The 19,285-nt window shown below is 34.4% G+C and overlaps 4 protein-coding genes across 6 annotated transcripts; 3 read left to right on the top strand and 1 right to left on the bottom strand.

Annotated features, from left to right (window-relative positions):
* The first annotated feature begins 321 nt into the window (after positions 1-321).
* On the top strand, positions 322-885 carry LOC120277242. Its single transcript, XM_039284000.1, has one exon. It carries the CDS (start codon positions 322-324, stop codon positions 883-885), a length of 564 nt encoding a protein of 187 aa, XP_039139934.1.
* Positions 886-1,235: 350 nt separating this feature from the next.
* Positions 1,236-2,128, top strand: LOC120277897 (early nodulin-like protein 3). The gene is made up of 2 exons (XM_039284755.1): positions 1,236-1,468; positions 1,553-2,128. The coding sequence occupies exons 1-2, from the start codon at positions 1,294-1,296 to the stop codon at positions 1,975-1,977; spliced, it is 600 nt and encodes a 199-aa protein (XP_039140689.1). The 5' UTR covers positions 1,236-1,293; the 3' UTR covers positions 1,978-2,128.
* A 6,756-nt stretch (positions 2,129-8,884) lies between these two features.
* Positions 8,885-9,917, bottom strand: LOC120277948 (vascular-related unknown protein 1-like). The gene is made up of 3 exons (XM_039284828.1): positions 9,447-9,917; positions 9,297-9,368; positions 8,885-9,211 (listed from the first exon to the last, which is right to left on the bottom strand). The coding sequence occupies exons 1-3, from the start codon at positions 9,789-9,791 to the stop codon at positions 9,071-9,073; spliced, it is 558 nt and encodes a 185-aa protein (XP_039140762.1). The 5' UTR covers positions 9,792-9,917; the 3' UTR covers positions 8,885-9,070.
* A 5,901-nt stretch (positions 9,918-15,818) lies between these two features.
* On the top strand, positions 15,819-19,035 carry LOC120278168 (ABC transporter I family member 1). Of its 3 annotated transcripts, XM_039285094.1 has the most exons (4): positions 15,819-15,989; positions 16,208-17,036; positions 17,374-17,595; positions 18,765-19,035. In XM_039285094.1, exon 2 carries the CDS (start codon positions 16,315-16,317, stop codon positions 16,984-16,986), a length of 672 nt encoding a protein of 223 aa, XP_039141028.1. In that variant the 5' UTR covers positions 15,819-15,989; positions 16,208-16,314; the 3' UTR covers positions 16,987-17,036; positions 17,374-17,595; positions 18,765-19,035. The 3 variants fall into 3 exon arrangements, with proteins under 3 accessions (XP_039141028.1, XP_039141026.1, XP_039141027.1); XM_039285092.1 differs by lacking the exon at positions 17,374-17,595; XM_039285093.1 differs by lacking the exons at positions 15,819-15,989; positions 17,374-17,595 and adding an exon at positions 16,030-16,052.
* Positions 19,036-19,285: the final 250 nt, after the last annotated feature.

Genomic DNA, 19,285 nt, shown 5'->3' on the forward strand with positions numbered 1-19,285 from the left:
GAAATTGAGATTACTTGTCTGACCTTGTTCAGGAATTTTATTACTATATGACACTTGAAGTGCTTGCACAAAATAGCAATAAAACTTATCTTGAATCTACAACTATAAACAAAAGCATACAAATAGGAAACCTTCAACCTTGAATTTAACAAAGTTTCACTCAAATCAAACTCTACATTACAAACAAGAACCTTCCTTGAACTGTTCTCATTTAACACAACCTTGTTTTCATCTCCTCAACACCATCAAACCAAAAAACAAACATCTTAAGGCTATTTTAAACATGATCATAAGCTCATCATCATTAATAGTTTAGCATCCATGAATACAAGCAGATGCTTGAAGATATGCTGCTTAGCCACAGTCATAATCATTCTCATCCTCATAGTCACTCTTGTGGTCTTATACTTCACCATATTCAAACCAAAACAACCAAAAATAGTGGCAACACCAGTGAATCTCCAAAGCATAGACTTTGTAATCCTTCCTGTTCTGAAGCTAGATGTGACCATTGGCATGGAGATTCATATCAAGAACCCAAATTACGCTGGCTTTAGCTATGACAACTCGACCACGTTGGTGTACTACCGTGGCAGCCTCATCGCAGATGCTCCGGTTGGAGCTGGTACAATCGGAGCTCTGTCGACAGATAAGCTGAACACATCAGTGACTATATTGTTTGATAATTTTGTGACAAATTCTTTCTTCTTGACTGATGTGTTCTCTGGGCACTTGAATTTAACTTCCTCTTCTAAAGTGGAAGGGAAGGTGTTATTACTGGGGATTTTCAAATTGCATGCCGAGACGTTTGTTTCATGTGATATAACTGTATTTCTGAGAACAATGAACAGTACATTCAGTTGTGACTCTAAAATCAAGATTTAAGAAAAAATGTTTCAACTTCATATCATTGTTGATTGATTGAGATTGAATTTACATGTAAATTATAACTTAAAATAAACGCGCTATACGTATAATTAGATAATTCCTTTTCTTTTTTCAAGCAAGGCACAATGCCATATGCTTGAAATTCTTGCAAAGCATAACCTCAATCTACAAGACATGAATATTCTCCACTAGGATGAAAGCAAAGGATAACTTTGAGGAGGTGCAAAAGAGAACATAAACAACACTATCTAATCATAAAGCTCTCTTTCATGATCATCTTATTCTTCTCTTCAATGGGCAAGATATCCCTGGCCATGCACACTTATAAATATCCTTAAAAATGGCATCCTCTTCTCCAATAAACACATTATAACAATATTATCTAATTGTCTGGTTTTCTACACCATGGCAAAGTTTCATAGCTTGCAGTTCTTGTGTTTAGCTCTGCTGGTTTCCATGGCTGCTGCAACTCAGTTCAGAGTTGGAGGTTCAAAGGGTTGGACTGTGCCAACAGAACCGAATGCAACATCATACAATCACTGGGCTCAAAGTCATCGGTTCCAAATCGGCGATTCTCTATGTAAGCTAAGTTATTAAATTAAAAAAAAAAATCATCCAATGATCAATTTAATCATGTTCATTGACTTCATTGGTTCTGTTTCAGTGTTTGTCTATCCACCAGATCAAGACTCTGTGCTTCTAGTTGATGAAGCTGCCTACAAAACATGCAACACTTCGTCGCACATCGATATTTTCGACGACGGAAACACTGTGTTCACCTTGACTCGTTCCAGTACGTTCTACTTCATCAGTGGAAACCATGAGAACTGCCTGAAAAATGAATCTCTTATAGTGGTGGTAATGGCGAGTAGGAGCAATGCTACAATTGCCATTGCACCAAGTCCACCACCTTCTCCTTCTCTTGCTCCTCCTCCACCTCCAGAGACCTTGGTGCACACACCAGCAAGTTCTCCAGCAGTTCAACCTACTTCACCTCCCTCACCAAGTGGAGTCTCTTCTTCTAAGGTGGTGAGTTTCATGAGCTCATTTGGAGCTTTTCTTGGAGTGTTTATTTCCTTTGTTTTGTAATTTGAGTGAGGAGCACTAATTAAGTAATTATGGTGTTGTGTTGTTTGGTTTGAGTGATTGATGGAGTTGTATTGTTTGATTTGAGTGATTGATTATTTCTAATTATTGTCTTTGAAAGGATTTTACCATAATAAAACTTAAAATTCTTTAGAGAAAAAAACGGGTAGTAAACTACCTCGAGAAAAAAAAAAATCCATTTATTCTTCTTTTTTGTGAGTTTTGTTCTTTGTATTTCACTTCTGGTGATTGTTCTCTGTTTTTCTTTTTTTTACTGTTTAGTTTGTGTTTAGTTTGTGTTTGTTATATATATATATATATTTTCAATAAAACAGTGATTTATCTTTTTTTTCAATATATATATATATATTGAAATAGAAGGTGATTTATCTAATTTTTAAAAAAAGTATATATATTGAAAAAATAGATTAATTATGATATAAATCGAATTACAAACAATAACAAAACATAAAAAGTGACAATAAACATCGTTCAAATAGATATATGTATAAATCAAAATAAAAAAAAATAAAATGAACAACACACAAACATCCACTACGATTGGAACAAAATTAATAGAAAAAAACATTATTGACAACAACAACTTCTGAAACAACAATTGTTTTAATTTATTTATATTCAGACCTTGGTTTGGGGAAAAAGCACCAAACTTATTTTTATTAACATAAAAAATAAATATATTGAAAAAAATGTGCATTCAGTAAACTGTAATTTTTCTATTTCTGTAAAAAAAAAATTACATTCTTGATTTTTTTTTTTTAACCGTGAATCCTTTATCTTGGTAGAAGAAAGTCAAACCTTCAACATTCTTTATATCAAATATATATATATATATATATATATATATATATATATATATCCATTTTTCCAATGGAGTTAAAATTTGTGCATATGATTAATAACACCATTAATTATAGCAATAATAAAAAAATGAATAAACCACTGAATTATTAAAAGGGGAACAAAAGTACAAAGTGCTAAATCCTCTCACCAGAAGTGAGGGGAACAAAGTACAGAGGAGAAAGCAAAGAGACAGAAAGGAGAGGGAAGTCTAATCAGGCGGAAGACGCCGTCTGACATCTTAGGCCTCAATAGAGGTGTAGTAGAAGTAACTATACCGGAGCAGTGTTGTGGTCGTGATAGCAATTTTTTCTCTGTTACATATTAGCACTTTTTTCACCTTCATGTACACGAGTTAAATTTGTTAGCTATTAATATCATTGGGTTTCTAATTTACTGTATATTAAGGGGACGTTTGGTTCATGTTAATGACATATTACCACATAACGAGATTACCATGGTAATATGAGTGGGAATATTATATGGGTGGGAATATTGCGGTAATTTAATATAACCATGTTTGGTTGGGAACTTTTATTACTTTGGTTTTCATGGTAATCAATTTGTTAAAATATAAAAAGTTATAAGATTACCACGGTAATCCAAGATAGACACTAAATTTGGTGGTAATAGGATTACCACTTTCTTGGTAATATTTATAAGTTGGTAATATGATATTACCATACAGATTACCACTAATACAATGTCAAACGTGGTAATATTTTCATATTACCACGTAACACATGGTAATCCTTCTACATTACCGCGAACCAAACGGCCCCTAAGGGTAATTCTTTATCTTATGTTATAATGAAATTTTCCTTACGCTGCTAGTGGATGTAAACCAATAATCATCTTAAAGTTTACATGAGTTAACTTTGTATCATCAAGGCAGAGAACTCCCCCGTTGGATCATGAAGAATTTCTTAAAGATTGGAGTTTCTCTTTAACTTTCTTGTGTTTAGTTTTCAGCTTGTTTGCTTATTTTGTGTTTAGTTTCTGTTAGAATTTATAAAGTTTGTCTTTTGTTCTTCTTTCTTTTAGCTTAGTCTTTGTATTTTCAGTTCCAGTTTTCTTTCTAATAAAAGCTTTTGAGCTCCTCTTCTTCCAAACTCATGTTCAACTATTGTTATTTTTAATAATTTGTATTCTATAACTAATTCAGATAAAGAACAGACCATCACAACATCATCAAACAAGATTTCTGCAACTTCTTAGATTTGGCATATTGATTCAGCTTTGCATCAGTACTGTGTTTGCTCAGAAAAGGGGTGGACATGAATTATCATTTTATGAACATCATGACACATTAACCAATTCTCATGAACTTTACTTGCTAGATAAGGTCATGCATGGCAGCATGGTGTTCCAAATTTATCAGAACAAACAATATCAAAATCAATAGAAAAACAAAAACATCAAATTAAATCTCCAATCTTAAGATTCCATAGTATCTCTTTCAGCAGCTTCCATCAATGCTACCTTGAAAAAAAAAGAAAAAAAGAATACAAAATCATTAAACATGTGAAGATGTTAGTAGCTGAGTAGGAGCCCTCAAACAACAAATTTTCAATGGTTTTGGACCCACATTAAGTTCATGTCAACAGCTACCATTATACATTTACATGAACCTTAATTGCAGAAAAAGCTCAAAGCAATATTTTTCAAGATTCTATATATATAATCTCTGTCTGCTAATGTTGACTACTTACCGATTTCTTCTTTTTTTAATCAACCAAAACTAATAATACATGATTTGGAATGATATTCAATTAGAATACTCAGCTACCAGAGATATCATTCTGTTTATTTTTCTTTGGAATGCTTGATATTCTTTCTAAGTCCATTAATAAAAAAGAGTATATAGGCTCTTATCAATGTGATTACTAGTAATAAAATAAGGCAGCATGTCTGCCATTAGTTGCAATTCATGATGAACCAAAGTTACTGAAATACATGGTAGGTAGCTCTCACTTTATAAATTTTATATTAAAGTCACATATTCAATACTAAATAAGTTCAATAAAAAAGAGAGAATCATATTGATGTGGCACACAAATACGATTAGAAAGTAACAATCATTGAAATAGAGCCATTCCATGTCTCCTTCCTACCTTCCATCATATATTTATTATATGTATAATTGATCCTCTCCTTGCATCACTCCATACTTCATCAATCATTTTGAAGTATAGAACTATTTAAGTATTTATACTCTTTTTTCTTTTTTTTGAAAAAGTGGATAAACCACTCCAATTAAAAAATAAAAAGAACAGGAACACCACAACCCCGGTTCATAAAAGAACACAGGGAACAAAGGACCCACAAGCAGTGGAACAAAAACTAAACAAAAGTCAAACAAAACGAGGCAAAACAGTTGCCTCCACCACCCAAGAAAAGTAACTCCCTAGCACGAGTGCTGCTCAGGACCAATATCCGGGGTCGGCGCCTTGCCCAGCTCCTCCACCGAAGTACCAAGGAACTCCAAACTACGCCTGATAGTTTAAGTATGTTCCTCCATCTTTGCTTGTCGCCCTTCAGCAGCGGCAACAACCCAGTATAATAACATTCGATCAATCTTCAAAATAAGAGCATGTGCAGAAATATAATTAGCATTAAATATGCAATCAATTCTCGCAAGCCAAATGTTCTACACAATCACCTTCACCACTAACTCTCCAAAAACTCTAGAGTTCGGTCTAACGTCAGATCTCCACACAGCCCACACCAAACGCAGCGAACTAGGCGGGTCCGGAAGATCCAGCAGCCTACCGAAATACCTCCACACCTGCCTCGCCAGAGAGCAATGTAAAAAAAGATGGTCCACTGTCTCCGTCGCCGCATGACACAAGACACAGACAACAGTTGGGTGCCGATTACATCTTCGAACTTCTAAATTCTCCAAAGTGAGAATCTTATCTTTCCAGGCTAACCAATTGAAGATGTTAATCTTCTTCTAGTACGTACTCCTTCACAAGATCTTCGACAATGGACATCTGAGCCCACCATCGTTCAGGAAGGTATAAAAGGATTTAACGGAGAAAAGTAAGTAAAAGTAATTGAATATCTTTCCAAATCATGGAGTAGATAAAGGATTTATACTTTTATCTACTCCATTCTTTCACTCTTATTCATATTATATATATATATATATATATATGAAGAAAAGTAAGTAAAAGATGACTAGGCATGATAAACAACATGCAATCTAATAGAAACAGACCCACATAAAAAATCAAAAAACCAAAAGGGAAGTTGGTACGGTGGATAGCATCCCACATGCAAGCCCTTGTGAGAGCCCTTACCTTCATTTCTCTCTCTCTCTTATCTTCAAAATCTACTCTACTGCTACTCTGTTTTCTTAGAGGGATTTATTTTTATTTTTATTTTTATTTTTATTTTGGACAAATTGACATGAGTCTTGGACTCGTGGGTAGTGAATATATCATACGCATTTACCATGTACATGTAGAACCTCACACTATCCATGTACAGGGGATCCTACGTACAATGCATTGGAAGAGAATTGACCCTCCAATCTTTAACATAGAAACAAATACCATAACTGTTGGGTTTATCCAGTGTTGGTGAGGAATTGAAAGTTTTTCAAATTGTTAATTTTTTTATTTGTCTATAAATTATATTTTGATTAATATTTTTTAAATATAAAAATAAATTATTTAAATAAGAATCGGCTAGTATAATCATATGTGATATTGACTTCTTAACTCATAACTTAGTAATTTTCGCCTCATTGCCCAACATTGATTTAGATGTAACAACTTATCTTAGAAAAGATTTTTGGGATTTTCATAGATGAAACATCTCTTCATGTCATTGTTTACTTCAAATTTTGTTTGTCATGTTCTTTCGGTTGATTTGTACTTTTATTCCTTTCTTCTTTCTTTCATCAATTTTCCTAACACCAACTTATGGGTCCATAATATCCATGCTTATCATATTTCAATTTCAATGCAGTATAATTTATTCATTTTTATTAAAAACGTGTAAATGTATGATTAATCTCGGTAAGTTTGACCATGTATTGATAAGAATAGAAAATTACATAATTGAATTGAAATGAATTGATCAACTTATTTTAATGAATTCAAGTTATGATTTTCTAGATAAACTACACTTATTAAAATAAATGAAATCAATACATTGATCCGCAAAGGATAAAATACAAAGAAAAACTTTTAATTCAACTAAAAAGCTTATTGATACTTTTTAAATAATTACTCCATTAATTTTTTTTATAAATATGATAAATACATATATAATGATAGATATATGCACATAAGTAGAAAATTTAATCATCAAACAGGTGCCCTCTTATCCATAGATACGGATAGATACGGATTTAGAGCTGCAAATCTGCAACCATAACCTATTATTTGTTATTACCATTGCATCCAGTCGGACCAATACCAATGGGTTATTAACTTTTGGTCTAACAAATTACATATCTATATATATAGAGGACCATTCTTTTATAAACGTTCATAAATAAAAAATCTATGGACATCCAATATTATTAGCGGTTGGATCTCGATCCACAGCCAACATTGATGAGCAATAGTTAATACCGATAGTAATTATTGTTTGAAATAGTGCATCACACAGTATTATTATTCATCAATGTTATTTATTCGATCGTGATCCAATGACTGATAATTGGACGTACATAAAAGATATTTTACTATATATATATATATATATATATATATATATATATTATATTACGCATTGCAAGAGGCCAAAGTGAGTCTATGGCCAACGGAAGTCCTTAGAGCCCATGCTAATCCAGCAAGTCGTGTCCCACAACTCACAGCTTATTGAAAAGATCCGACAGTGTTGGCACTGCCAGGATATTAACAAAATACATCCTTTCATTGATTCAATTGACACATATAATGAGAAGGAGAGAGTGTGGACACTTGGAACATTCACTAACCTGAAAATGAACACCTTTATATTACCTAAACCAGAACCATGGATATAATAATAATACAATTTAATTAAGACCATATATAAAAAGAGTGTGAATTCTTTTGTTCTCACCTGCCTCCCTCATTGCCTCTTTGCACATGGAGGGGTCTTTCTCTTTCCCCAAAATTCTAATGCACAACTGTATATTCCAATGTCTTCAAGTGGATGACTTCTTTATCTATTTTGTCACTCTCTTTTTATCTCTTTCTCTCTCTTTGCATTTAATTAGTATTTGAGTTCAATGAAGTCTGCTGCTGTTGTTGTTGATGTTGTTTCAGTTATGGGCAGAGCTTGGTACTGAATGATATTCTGGGCATCTGCAGAGTCAGCTTGCATAAAATTCTCAAACTCCACTTGTTTATTTATTTGATCCTGAACAAATCAACCTTGGATTTTGTAAATAATGCCGTCTTAATTAAGTTCATTATCTGGAGCATGAATCATTGAAATATTGTTTATTGAATTCACTATGTTTTTTTTATTATTTGTTTTCTTTTTGTGGTAGTTAGATCGATGTTGGGAAAGATACATTGCTTCTTCTCTTGGTAAACTATATAGGTTCATTGATTGGAAAGAATATTTGAGTTTTATATTAATCAATTGGAGCACAGATGATTGCATCATGTTCAGAGGCAACAGTCAATTGTCTTGTAATTATCTATTGGTTTAATGATGGCTAAGTTTTACATATATTTATATATATATATATATATATAATAAAATCTAAGCTTGTATCTGAATTAATGAAGTCACTCTTTTCCATTGAAAGAAACAAAAACAGTTATGCCTACAGCTAGAAGAAGCCAATTTTCATTTAGTGGCACACAAATAAGTGGTTATTTATTTCATTTATTTGAATATATTCTATCAGTTTGTTGAATGAAATGCAACTTGACATTGAATAGTCTTTATAAATATAAATATTTATAATAGAAAAAGATATGGTTTGAGATTTAGACATGATTGTTAATATGTGGTTTTAGTTTTAATAAGGGGGTTAGGGACTATGAAAACACTAGGAAAATGCTTTTTAGTGAAGCAAAGCTTTCAATTCCTCTCTTTACATCAAAGGCAGTTGGTTTAACAACTTCTTGAAAGGCATGTTTGAACTGCTCCAATCATTGTCACTATTTTCAAGACATGGCTTTCTTTCTTTCATGCTTCGTGGCATCTCTTTCCAATATATTGAATATGAAAGAGAGAAAGAAAGAAAGAGAGATACAAGCATTAAACATTTACATTTTTATTTATCAAGGTAGTCTACAAACATGGACAATGGAACCAAACAAAGCCCTCTCTTCTTCAACTCTGTGCAATTGTTTGTCCTCACATCAAAGGCAGCAAATTCATTTGTATCATGCTCTCCATTTCCAACTTCCTTCTTCTATATCAACAAACAAATCGATTGAAATAACTCAAAAAACATAAAAGAATCAAAACAAGCAAGCAACACAACACATGCAACATACCTCAGGCTCAGGTATATCTTTATATTCCAATGGCTTCCTTTGAACCATAACCCTGTGATTCAAATCACTAACCTATATATACATGCAAATATTACAAAAATTATAAAGGAAATCAGCACCAAAGTATTTGAGAATAAGAGTTGTTTCAACCTTTGGACTATTAGCAGGAGAACTGGCTGTGTCTTCTAAAGAATCATCATCCAAAACTCCTCTAGCCTTCCTCTTCTTGAAACTTAGTTTCTTGCAGCTTCTTGATGGCTTCCATGCAGCATATGAAGCTGCATCAGAGACCATAGAAGATCCATAAACAAAGTTTGAATAGTTATCATCTTCATCATGATCAAGATGATCATGATCATCATCTTCTTGTTCCTGTGGTTTTCCTCTCTTTTCTGATGCCAAGAAGTCTTCAAAATACCATGTCCACCCACTTTCCTCAGAGATGGCCGTACCTTCTTGCCTGGAGAAAACAGTCTTGCTTATTGATCTCTCCATCTAAATGGCATGCAAAGATGATGAAGAGCTGTGGGATGGTAGTTATAGAGCCAATATAATGGAGAGAAGCTATGTGGGGTGGGGTCATGGAGGTTAAAACCTTATAATCAAGAGAGTTGCAAAAACAATAAACAGGAAAGCAACGTGCAGGAAGAGAAGCTAACATTTGATTCTTTGACCTTTGGAGCCAATTTAGAAACTTTCAAACAACCCCACATGAATGCTTTTTAATTGATTCTTTTCAGCAAGGACATCTCAATAACCTCTAAGACCATTGTTTGTCAAAATGGCAGTTATTACAGTTAATGCAATGCTTAATTACTTCCATACTTCTCTTTTCCTTATCTCCATTAATTAATATAAACAACTACAAATGCTTTTAGACATAAGATGTGGACTCTTTCCATCCACAACCTGTTCATGAATAGATATATATATATATATAAATAATAAGTTACAGTTAGAAATAGAGATTATAAGTGACATGATGATTGTGGCTTCACATGATGCTGTTACTAGATCTCTGACACGCATGGGCAAATTTTCTCATGGGTTCGTTGACAAAGTTCCATGCAAATGTGTGACTTTCACACTTACGTTTGATTGCTGCTGTCTTTTCAGTATCCTCACTGAAAAGTTTTCAGACATAAACTTGGCATTCAATGTCAGTGAATCCGGTTTATAAACTTGCACACAAAAGTTGTTATGGTTTGTATGAGGAATGAAACGCATTAATTCAATGGAAATGGGAAAACATTGTTAAAATGAAGAAAAGGTTTCTGACAAAGCATTTCATTTGGTGTTGGTTGTGGACCACTTTAAGCCTTTGTCACAGTGAAGTGATTGACCCGGAGTTTTGCAAAGAGTGACTTTGACTTTATTTTATTATTACTTTGCATTTGGATCATCAAAGCTTAATCTCAGTTTAATCTCTCTCTTTCTCTCTCTGTTTAATTAGTGCGAGTAATTAATTTCTATCCTATGAATCCATGACCCATGGAAGATTTTAATCCATTTTTGTAATTTTTTTAATTGGAAAGTGTTGGAAATTGGCATAAATGAAGACGAGTAATGGGTTGAGTGAGGCGTGCCAATGCACTGACCTTGACCTTAAGAACAAATTCGTCTCCTTTTTAGTGCAAGGAGAGGAATAATAGTGTTGCAGGTTCTGAGATTAATTTTTCATAGGAGACGAAGGGGCACAAAAGGAAAAGCTACGCCCTGCGCATGAGAACTAGAGCTAAACCACGAAACCAAAGTTGAAGATTAATGAATAGTAATATATGTAAAGTGGGTGAATTTTTTGTAAATAGACAATATGGTATTAAATAATGTAGGAATGTTTTGAAAATTAAAATGGGCCTAATATGCATGGGCCTCAACAAAAAGTTATGAGTATTTTTTTGTTTTTGCTATTTTATCATATATTTTGTACAAAAACTTAAAGAAAGATATGTTATGGAATTACAATGTAGATTTTTTAATAAAAAATAATAATAAACCATGAGTCTTATTTTTTATTGTAAAAGGATTTTTAAAGAAAAATTAAATAAGTAAAGAGTGATTTAGGACTTGAAAAAAAATAAATATAATGAGTTACAACATACAAAATATAAGGACTTTCATAAAATGAGCTTTTATAGTGCTCATCCATTCAGTTTTATAAAAATAAATGATTTTGTATAGATACTACTGATAATTTTTTCCCTAATACTTCTTTTATTTTCACCGTGGTTTTAATTATTGATTATTATTATTTAAAATAGAGAATTTCACAAAAGAAAAAAAAGAAGAAAATAGATAACTCCTGAATCATATCAGAAGGGTTGATGACTACAATTTTTGTTTTGTCCTTTTTTTTATGAGAAAACAGGTAAAGAAAACTATATCTTAAGTTTTATCTCTTTTTCATTTATGGGTCAGCAATTGATTATAATTAATTAATTATAGGGTCGCTATCATTGAGGGAATATATGTCAATGTTTTCTTTATTAACTTATGAATGATAATTATTTTGAATATTTAAATTATTATTTTTATAATAAAAATAAAACTATAAAATATTCTTAAAATATTGTTTATTGTTGATAGTTATGAATTAATAAAAAATAATTCAATTTTAAAAAAAATTGACCAGCCGATTATTAGTGAGATTATTTGCATCATTCCACATATTGTATTGTTATTAATCAAATTACCTTTATTTGCAAAAAGAAAGATAATATGGTGTTTAATTTAATAAATAATGATAAAATATGAGTTAATAATGATATATATACATGTTTATAACTTATAAAAATTTGTGCATATAGGCCCTAATCTTTTTGATTAATTAATTTCATTTTTATCTCTCTTCCATTGCAAATGAAGGTGGTTGCCACCACTTGGATTATCAACTCAAGAATGGAAAAAAGTATAGATATCCAACATCCTAATATCAACTTTATATTTTTATGATAAAAATAAATTAAGTTTTTTGTTTAAATAAAAATAGATAAATCATTGCTTTGATGAAGAAAAAGTACAATATAAACAAAAAAGGTTATACCAGATTATCTCACTTATTATAGTTAATTTAACCTATTTTTTTCAATTTAAAAATAGATAATCTTTGATTTTGAGTTTGGCTCACTTGCAATCTAAACCAATAGTAAATGTCTTTGATACATCTACAATCTATACATGTAGTAGATTTTTCTAAATAGATTTATGCATATAGCAAACGTCTCTGGTCTAGCAACTTCCTACTCTTCTAAGCTTTTGAACAAACAGTAGACAATTTTAAAGAATTAGATTTGTTTAGAATATTTTTTTTAAATAGTTTAATATGCGATTTAAGAATATAGCAAACATCTCTGGTCTAGCAAACCCCATCTACTACGTACTCTTCCTAGCTTTGGAACAAATGGTGCACAATTTTAAAAAATTAGATTTATTTAAAAGATTTTTCTATATAGATCTATATGAGATTTAAGTACATAGCAAATGTCTCTAGTCTAGCAAACTCTACTTACTCTTCCTAGCTTTGGAACAAATGGTGCACAATTTTAAAAAAGATTTTTCTATATAGATCTATATGAGATTTAAGTATATAGCAAATCTCTCTAGTCTAGCAAACTCTACTTACTCTTCCTAGCTTTGGAACAAATGGTGCACATTTTTAAAAAATTAGATTTATTTAAAAGATTTTTCTATATAGATCTATATGAGATTTAAGTATATAGCAAATGTCTCTAGTTTAGCAAACTCTACCTACTCTTTGAGCAAGTATCATATTTCTTCAACAACATTTTAACCACTTAAGGTAATTTGTGCTATTCTAATTAAGATTAATTATAAAAATAGAGACTAGTCAATCTTTATCCACTTTTATAAAAAAAAAAAAAAAATTAATCATTGTAAACATTATGTACACTATCATACGAGGTTAGACCTGTCCATGGGTTCGGCCAAACTGGATTTGGGCCAAGCTGAGTCTATAATTACTAAAATTCAAGTATGCCCAAGTTCGACATGGTCGAATAATACGGGTCTTAACTTTTGTCAGAACTCGTCTGAATTTGATAACTTTTAACCAAGGTCTGCCCAAGCCTGCCAAAATTGATTTTTTATTAAATAATAAACAAATTATAAAAAATTAACAATAATATTAATATGTGAGTATGACCAAATATTATTATACAAAACACATTAAAATTAAAATACCAAATGATTCTCTTCTTCTTGTTAATGAATGTAGTTTATCCATTTTTTTTTAAAAAAATACCAAATACACATTTTTATCTATTCAGAAAAACTAAAAATCAAATTATTATAATCAAAGACAATCAACAATAAATATATATATATTACTCTCCCTTCCTTTTTATCTGTCATAAACTCATGTTTCTTTTTATCTGTCATTTTTGAACATCAAGAAGCATTTATTATTATTTTTTTCAAAGTTACCATAACACTCTATTCAATTCTCTTCTTGAAATTTAATATGAGAGAGATATGTGAACATATAAATTAAAGGTAATTTTGGAAAGATAACTAATTTTTTATTAAATTATGTGAAATAACCAACTTTCTTAATACGTGAGATTCGGTTATTCACGACAGATAAAAAGGAACGGAGAGAATATATAATTGAAGATGGGCGGAGACGTGCGTCTCACTTTCGACCCAGATGGCCGGCCGGTTTTCGTGTCTTTGTGTCTCTCCCCGGCCCATTTTGTGGAGGATGGCGTGGAGGATGAAGAGGATGAGCTCGCTTCATCGTTGGACGCTACTGCTTTGGGGAAGAGCGAGGCTTCATCGGTGCTCGGGCTTGGATGCTCTTCATAAGGTTGAAGATGGCGGAGGGAAGGACATCTTGGAGTCGGGTCGTGGTTGTAGATGGTTTAGCTTTCTCTCATGGGAAGCGTGCGGGCGGTGGAGCTTGGCTCCCACGAGGTGGGTTTGGAAGTGGGTCTAGTGGTGGATGTGGTGGAGCTTGGGCTCCGAGATGGCGGGACCGAGTACGGGACTTTTTAAAGGCGGTGGTGGAGTGGGGCTCCCACATCTTGGACCTGAGGCTCGGAGACACAGTGGAGATACTGGCCACGGTTGAGCTTGGCGTCTGCCCTGGTGGTTTGAGTGAACTTGGGATGATGGAGCTTGGCTATCATAATAGTGGTTCACCGGTGATGGGGCAAGAGGAGAATGCGACTCGTGCGGTGAAGGTTGAGATGTGCTTCCACACCGATGTGAGGATGGCAGGGGTGGAGCTTAGCTCCCCCGCCGGTGGTTACAGGCTAAATCGACAGAAGGAGGTTGAGAATTCGGTAGCGATGGTGGAGTTGCGCTCCCTCACCGGCAAGAAGAAGACAGGGGTGGAGATTAGCCGGATGGACAGCGTGGCGTTGGCTCAGGTGGCGTTGGTTGAATTGCATTCCCACGCAGCCATGAGGAAGACTGGGGTAGAGCTTGGCTCTCCCATTGTTGGAAAACAGGGTGCGGCTGAGCGTGGCTCCACTACTGCCGGGAAGTTCTCCACTACCGCCGGGACAATGACGGTGCTCCAGTCATCGAGGTCATCACAGGTTTCCGGTGGCCGGATGGTCTTGAGGGGAAGAACCGTCGGGCGGGAGGCTTCTCGGACCGTTGAACTTCTGCGGATATGGACGGGAGGCTCGAGTAGACGACGTGTCGAGCATGGGATGGTTCGTGCGTTGGCCGAGGCATGTTGCAGATCTGCTGGCGCGTTTGGAGAGGGAATTCGGGCTGTGATGGCCGAGGTTTCAGGATGTGTGGACGTAGGTATTTTCCCCTCGGGAGTGGCGAGCAATCCCTCTTCGGTGTCACCATCTCATTGGTCTAAATACTTGGCTATTGGGCTCTCATTGGTTGGGGATCCTTTCGGGTTTAAACTGTTTTCAATATGGACCATGTTATTAATGCTATGTGGGTGGGCGGTAATCCGATCGACTAGTTGGAGGGAATTCATATTGGATTTGGGCCGAATGGGCCCTACGTTGGTGTTTGCACTGGTTGGGGCCTTATTTTCATCTTTTGGTAGGTCCAAAAACAAGATTGTGTATTTGGAAATCTTTGACACTAGCGTTTGTTGCTCTCTGGAGATGATAGAGCCTCATGTCGACATCCCCGGTGGTCGACAATTCAGTGTGAGAGGTCCCGAGCTTTTGGGGGAATAGGCTGATGCTCATCCACTTCTGCGGGAGTGATTTTCGTCGTCATCTTATCTTTTCTTATCTTATCTTTTCCTCTACCTCGTTGTTACCGTGTTTGTGTTTTCCACATCTAGTGGATATTTTGTACTCTTTATCTTCTTTTTAATTTTAGTGGTTTATCCACCTTTTCAAAAAAATATATATATATATATATAATTACTCCATACGGAAACTAATTAATAAATAATAAATGAAAATTTAAACAATTATATATAAGTATACACAAAACTAATTAATAAATATATTTAATAACTCGGGCCGGACCCGGACCTGGGCTTTAAACAATAGAACTAAACCTGTAATATCATCGGGTGTTTATATATTTGTCTAAGTCCTCTCAACTTTCGGGCTGATTTTCGGGTTTGGATGGGTTTACCATAAAGACTGGTTGACTAAACCCAGCCTGACTAACTCCGGCTCGGGCTACTCGAGCCTGTTTTCTAGTTGATCCGAGTCCGATCCGTTCCTCTTATTTGATTCTACTGTGAGTACTAAACTTTGTTTTTGAGTTCATTTCTTCTGGTCTTCTGTTTTGATTGCTCGCAAGGTGTTTGATTAAATGTTTCAGAGAAGCAAACTTGGTTTTTCGCTACAATTCTTTCGAAGAAAATTAACCGATTGCTTTTAGTTTTTGATTGTATTACTACAAGTGCTATTTTTCATATGAGTTTTCATCTTATCTTTGATTATGTTTGATTGCAGGGAAGGTGTTCGATTAATTGTCTCTGAGAAGAAAAGTTAGCAATTTGCTAGCTGTGATTCTTGTGGAGAAAACCAATTTCGTTTTTGAGTTTGGTTGCATTGTATAGATGCCGATTAAACCTCCTCATCCTCGCATACTGTTGAACAACGTGTCCTGCATGCGAAATGCCCAGGCAGTGCTTCGCAACATCAATGTCTCAGTGCATGATGGCTCTGCTCTTGTTTTGACTGGCGCCAATGGCTCTGGAAAGACCACATTCCTGCGTATGCTTGCAGGCTTCTCCCGGCCTTCGGCCGGTGAAATACTCTGGAATGGCCATGACATCACTTCTGCTGGAGTTTTCCAGCAGTACAGGCTTCAACTGAATTGGCTTTCATTGAAAGATGCTATAAAAGATAAGCTTACAGTCTTGGACAATGTCCAGTTTTTTGAAGTTCTTGAAGGGAAAAGCGGGAAAGCCAAGGGAGCTCTTGAACTCATGGGACTTGGTAGGCTTGTGAATGAGAAAGCTAGAATGCTTTCTATGGGTCAAAGGAAAAGGCTTCAGTTGGCTAGATTGCTGGCTATTGACAGGCCAATATGGTTGCTTGATGAGCCTTCTGTTGCTCTGGATGATGAGGGGGTTCAGTTGTTAGAGTATATAATTGCAGAACATAGGAAACAAGGAGGGATTGTGTTCGTGGCCACGCATTTGCCCATTCATATTGAAGATGCAATGTCACTTCGGCTCCCGCAGAGGTTTCCAAGAAGGAAGACCATGGTTGATCTGCTCGACTGATCATATAGACATCCTTGGATCCTGCTCACTTTGAATCCTAATTGTTCTTGGTAAGTCTTTCTTGTTTGCTTTGTTTAGTGGTCATTTCCTTTTCAATTAATTTAGACAACGATGAGCATTAATGCTAGTTTATCATCGTAATAGCGCTTGCTAGAGAGTAGCAAACTTTTTACATGTATTGAATAACAATGTGGTGAATTCCATAATGCTATCATGATCATGACATGTATTTACTGTAAATTCCAGATTTTTTATGCAAGAGTTTCTTGCTTGTCTTTGTTTGTAGCTGCTGCCTTTGACAATCAATTCAGATGAGGATGAACACATATGTTCATATCCTTCAATTGTGTAGTTTTTTGTGTATTAATGGAACTGTATGACTTGCAGGTTTGTTGAACTAGTAATGCATAACATTCAAAAGTGTATTAAAAGTCATGTAGCACAGAGCACAATCTTACCTGTGAATTGGAGTCTGAATGTTATCTTCTGTCAGAACTCTTTGTCTAGAATTTAATTGGGACTGCTAGTGGCTCATATCCACAACTTCAAGTTTCCCGCCCTCTCTTTTTCAAAGGACCTCAACCAGATGTTCCTTCTCGTGAAGAACTGGTATGAATCATAAATGCATTTTCAACTTCTTAGGACACACTCATTAGTATGACTTCAATGCACATTGTCTTGTGAGACAGGACCCTGATCTCTGTCCCAGTTAACCATCTCTTTGAAAAAGCATTGATTGTTCCAATCTTTGTGATACCAAAATGCAAATTAGATTCCACTTCACTAGCTTCTTTAGGACTGCCTTCAAATTTATGACACAAGGATCATCACTCATGATTGGCTTAACCAACTCCATCTGATTCAATTCAAACCATTCATTCAGTTTATAAAGAGGACTTGAAGAAGCTCTCTCAGTTGATTGTCATTGCATACAATCTTGTGTATGTTTGTCATGAATGAACAGTTTGACACTACAGGCTTCCATTCATGACTTAGATTCTCCATTAAACTTCACTGGTCTTCCAGCCTATCCACATGCATTAATTGATTAATTCATGGATTGATGTTTGGTTATGCTTGGCAACCTGTTACGTGACACTGGCATTAGGCGGAGTTAAGTGGTTGTGTTTGAGGTAATTATGTTTTATGTTGTAATCACAATAATATTCATGCCGTGATTGTGTCAACCCACTCAATCTATTTATGGCTTGCTTAACCTATTTAATACTTATATTGTAATTGTGTCAACCTATATGTATAATCGGTTTATTAGCCATTTAAGGCTCAGGAGTTAAAAGGATTGATAGCACAACGGTATTGGTCATTTGTGAAAAGTGTTAGTGTGGGGACATTTAAAAGGTCTCGAGTTTAAATCCCATTAGATGAAGCGATGATAAAGAATTTTTGATTGTGGGTTTGGACTTGCAACCCGAATCTCGTGTTAACAGGTGAAGAGACACAGATTAGATGCTCAATTCTCGAATCGTTTGCATATTTTTACAGTGGTTGTTACATTTGTAAAAATAATAAAAAAAAAAACTATTTGAAACTTTCTCAATATACTATATTTAATATTAATTATTTAATAATAAATAAGTAAGATATGTATTTTTAATTTTTAATTAAAAAGATCAAAGCACCTGAAACTTTCTCAATAAATAAGTAAGATATGTCTATTTGATTGACAAGAAATGATTACATTTTCTCTGATATATGTGCGCATCCTCACTGTGTTATGGTGAAGACTGATTTTATGATTTTATCTTGGTTCTCTGCAGCTCCTGAGGGCTTGAGAGCGAAGTTGGACGATTCTATTTCCTCGATCAGGCGCAGCTTATAGTTCTCTAGACCTCGTCCTGGTGGGGTGGAGGAGGAGTCCGCGATTGAGGTGGCTCAGGGTTTTAGTCGGGAGTAGTTGTTGTTGGCTTGGGTCAGGAGAAGACCCTTTGTTCCTCTTTTAGTTTGTATTTTGTTTCCACAGCTAGTGGAAATGTTGTTGTATCTTTTGATGTTTTTTTAATGCATGTGGTTTATCCACTTTATCAAAAAGCACCCTGACACTGCGGGAGCTTCGTGGGTTGTTTTTTTAAGGGGTGCCATGTTTTTCAATTGTCTAAGTGCTTTATGTTAAGCATAAGTCTCTAATTTTGTAATCTGTCCTTGTAGCCTCTTTTTTTTTATTTTTAATCTAAATGGTTTATTTTTTTTCCAAAATAGAAAAATAAAAATCAAGAAATTATATCTTTTATAATTTTTAAATATTTTTTAAAAAATTATAAGAGTGTTTGTGTCGTGGTAC

This window comes from Dioscorea cayenensis, chromosome 15 (assembly GCF_009730915.1).
Source record: "Dioscorea cayenensis subsp. rotundata cultivar TDr96_F1 chromosome 15, TDr96_F1_v2_PseudoChromosome.rev07_lg8_w22 25.fasta, whole genome shotgun sequence".
Taxonomy (NCBI): Eukaryota; Viridiplantae; Streptophyta; class Magnoliopsida; order Dioscoreales; family Dioscoreaceae; genus Dioscorea; species Dioscorea cayenensis.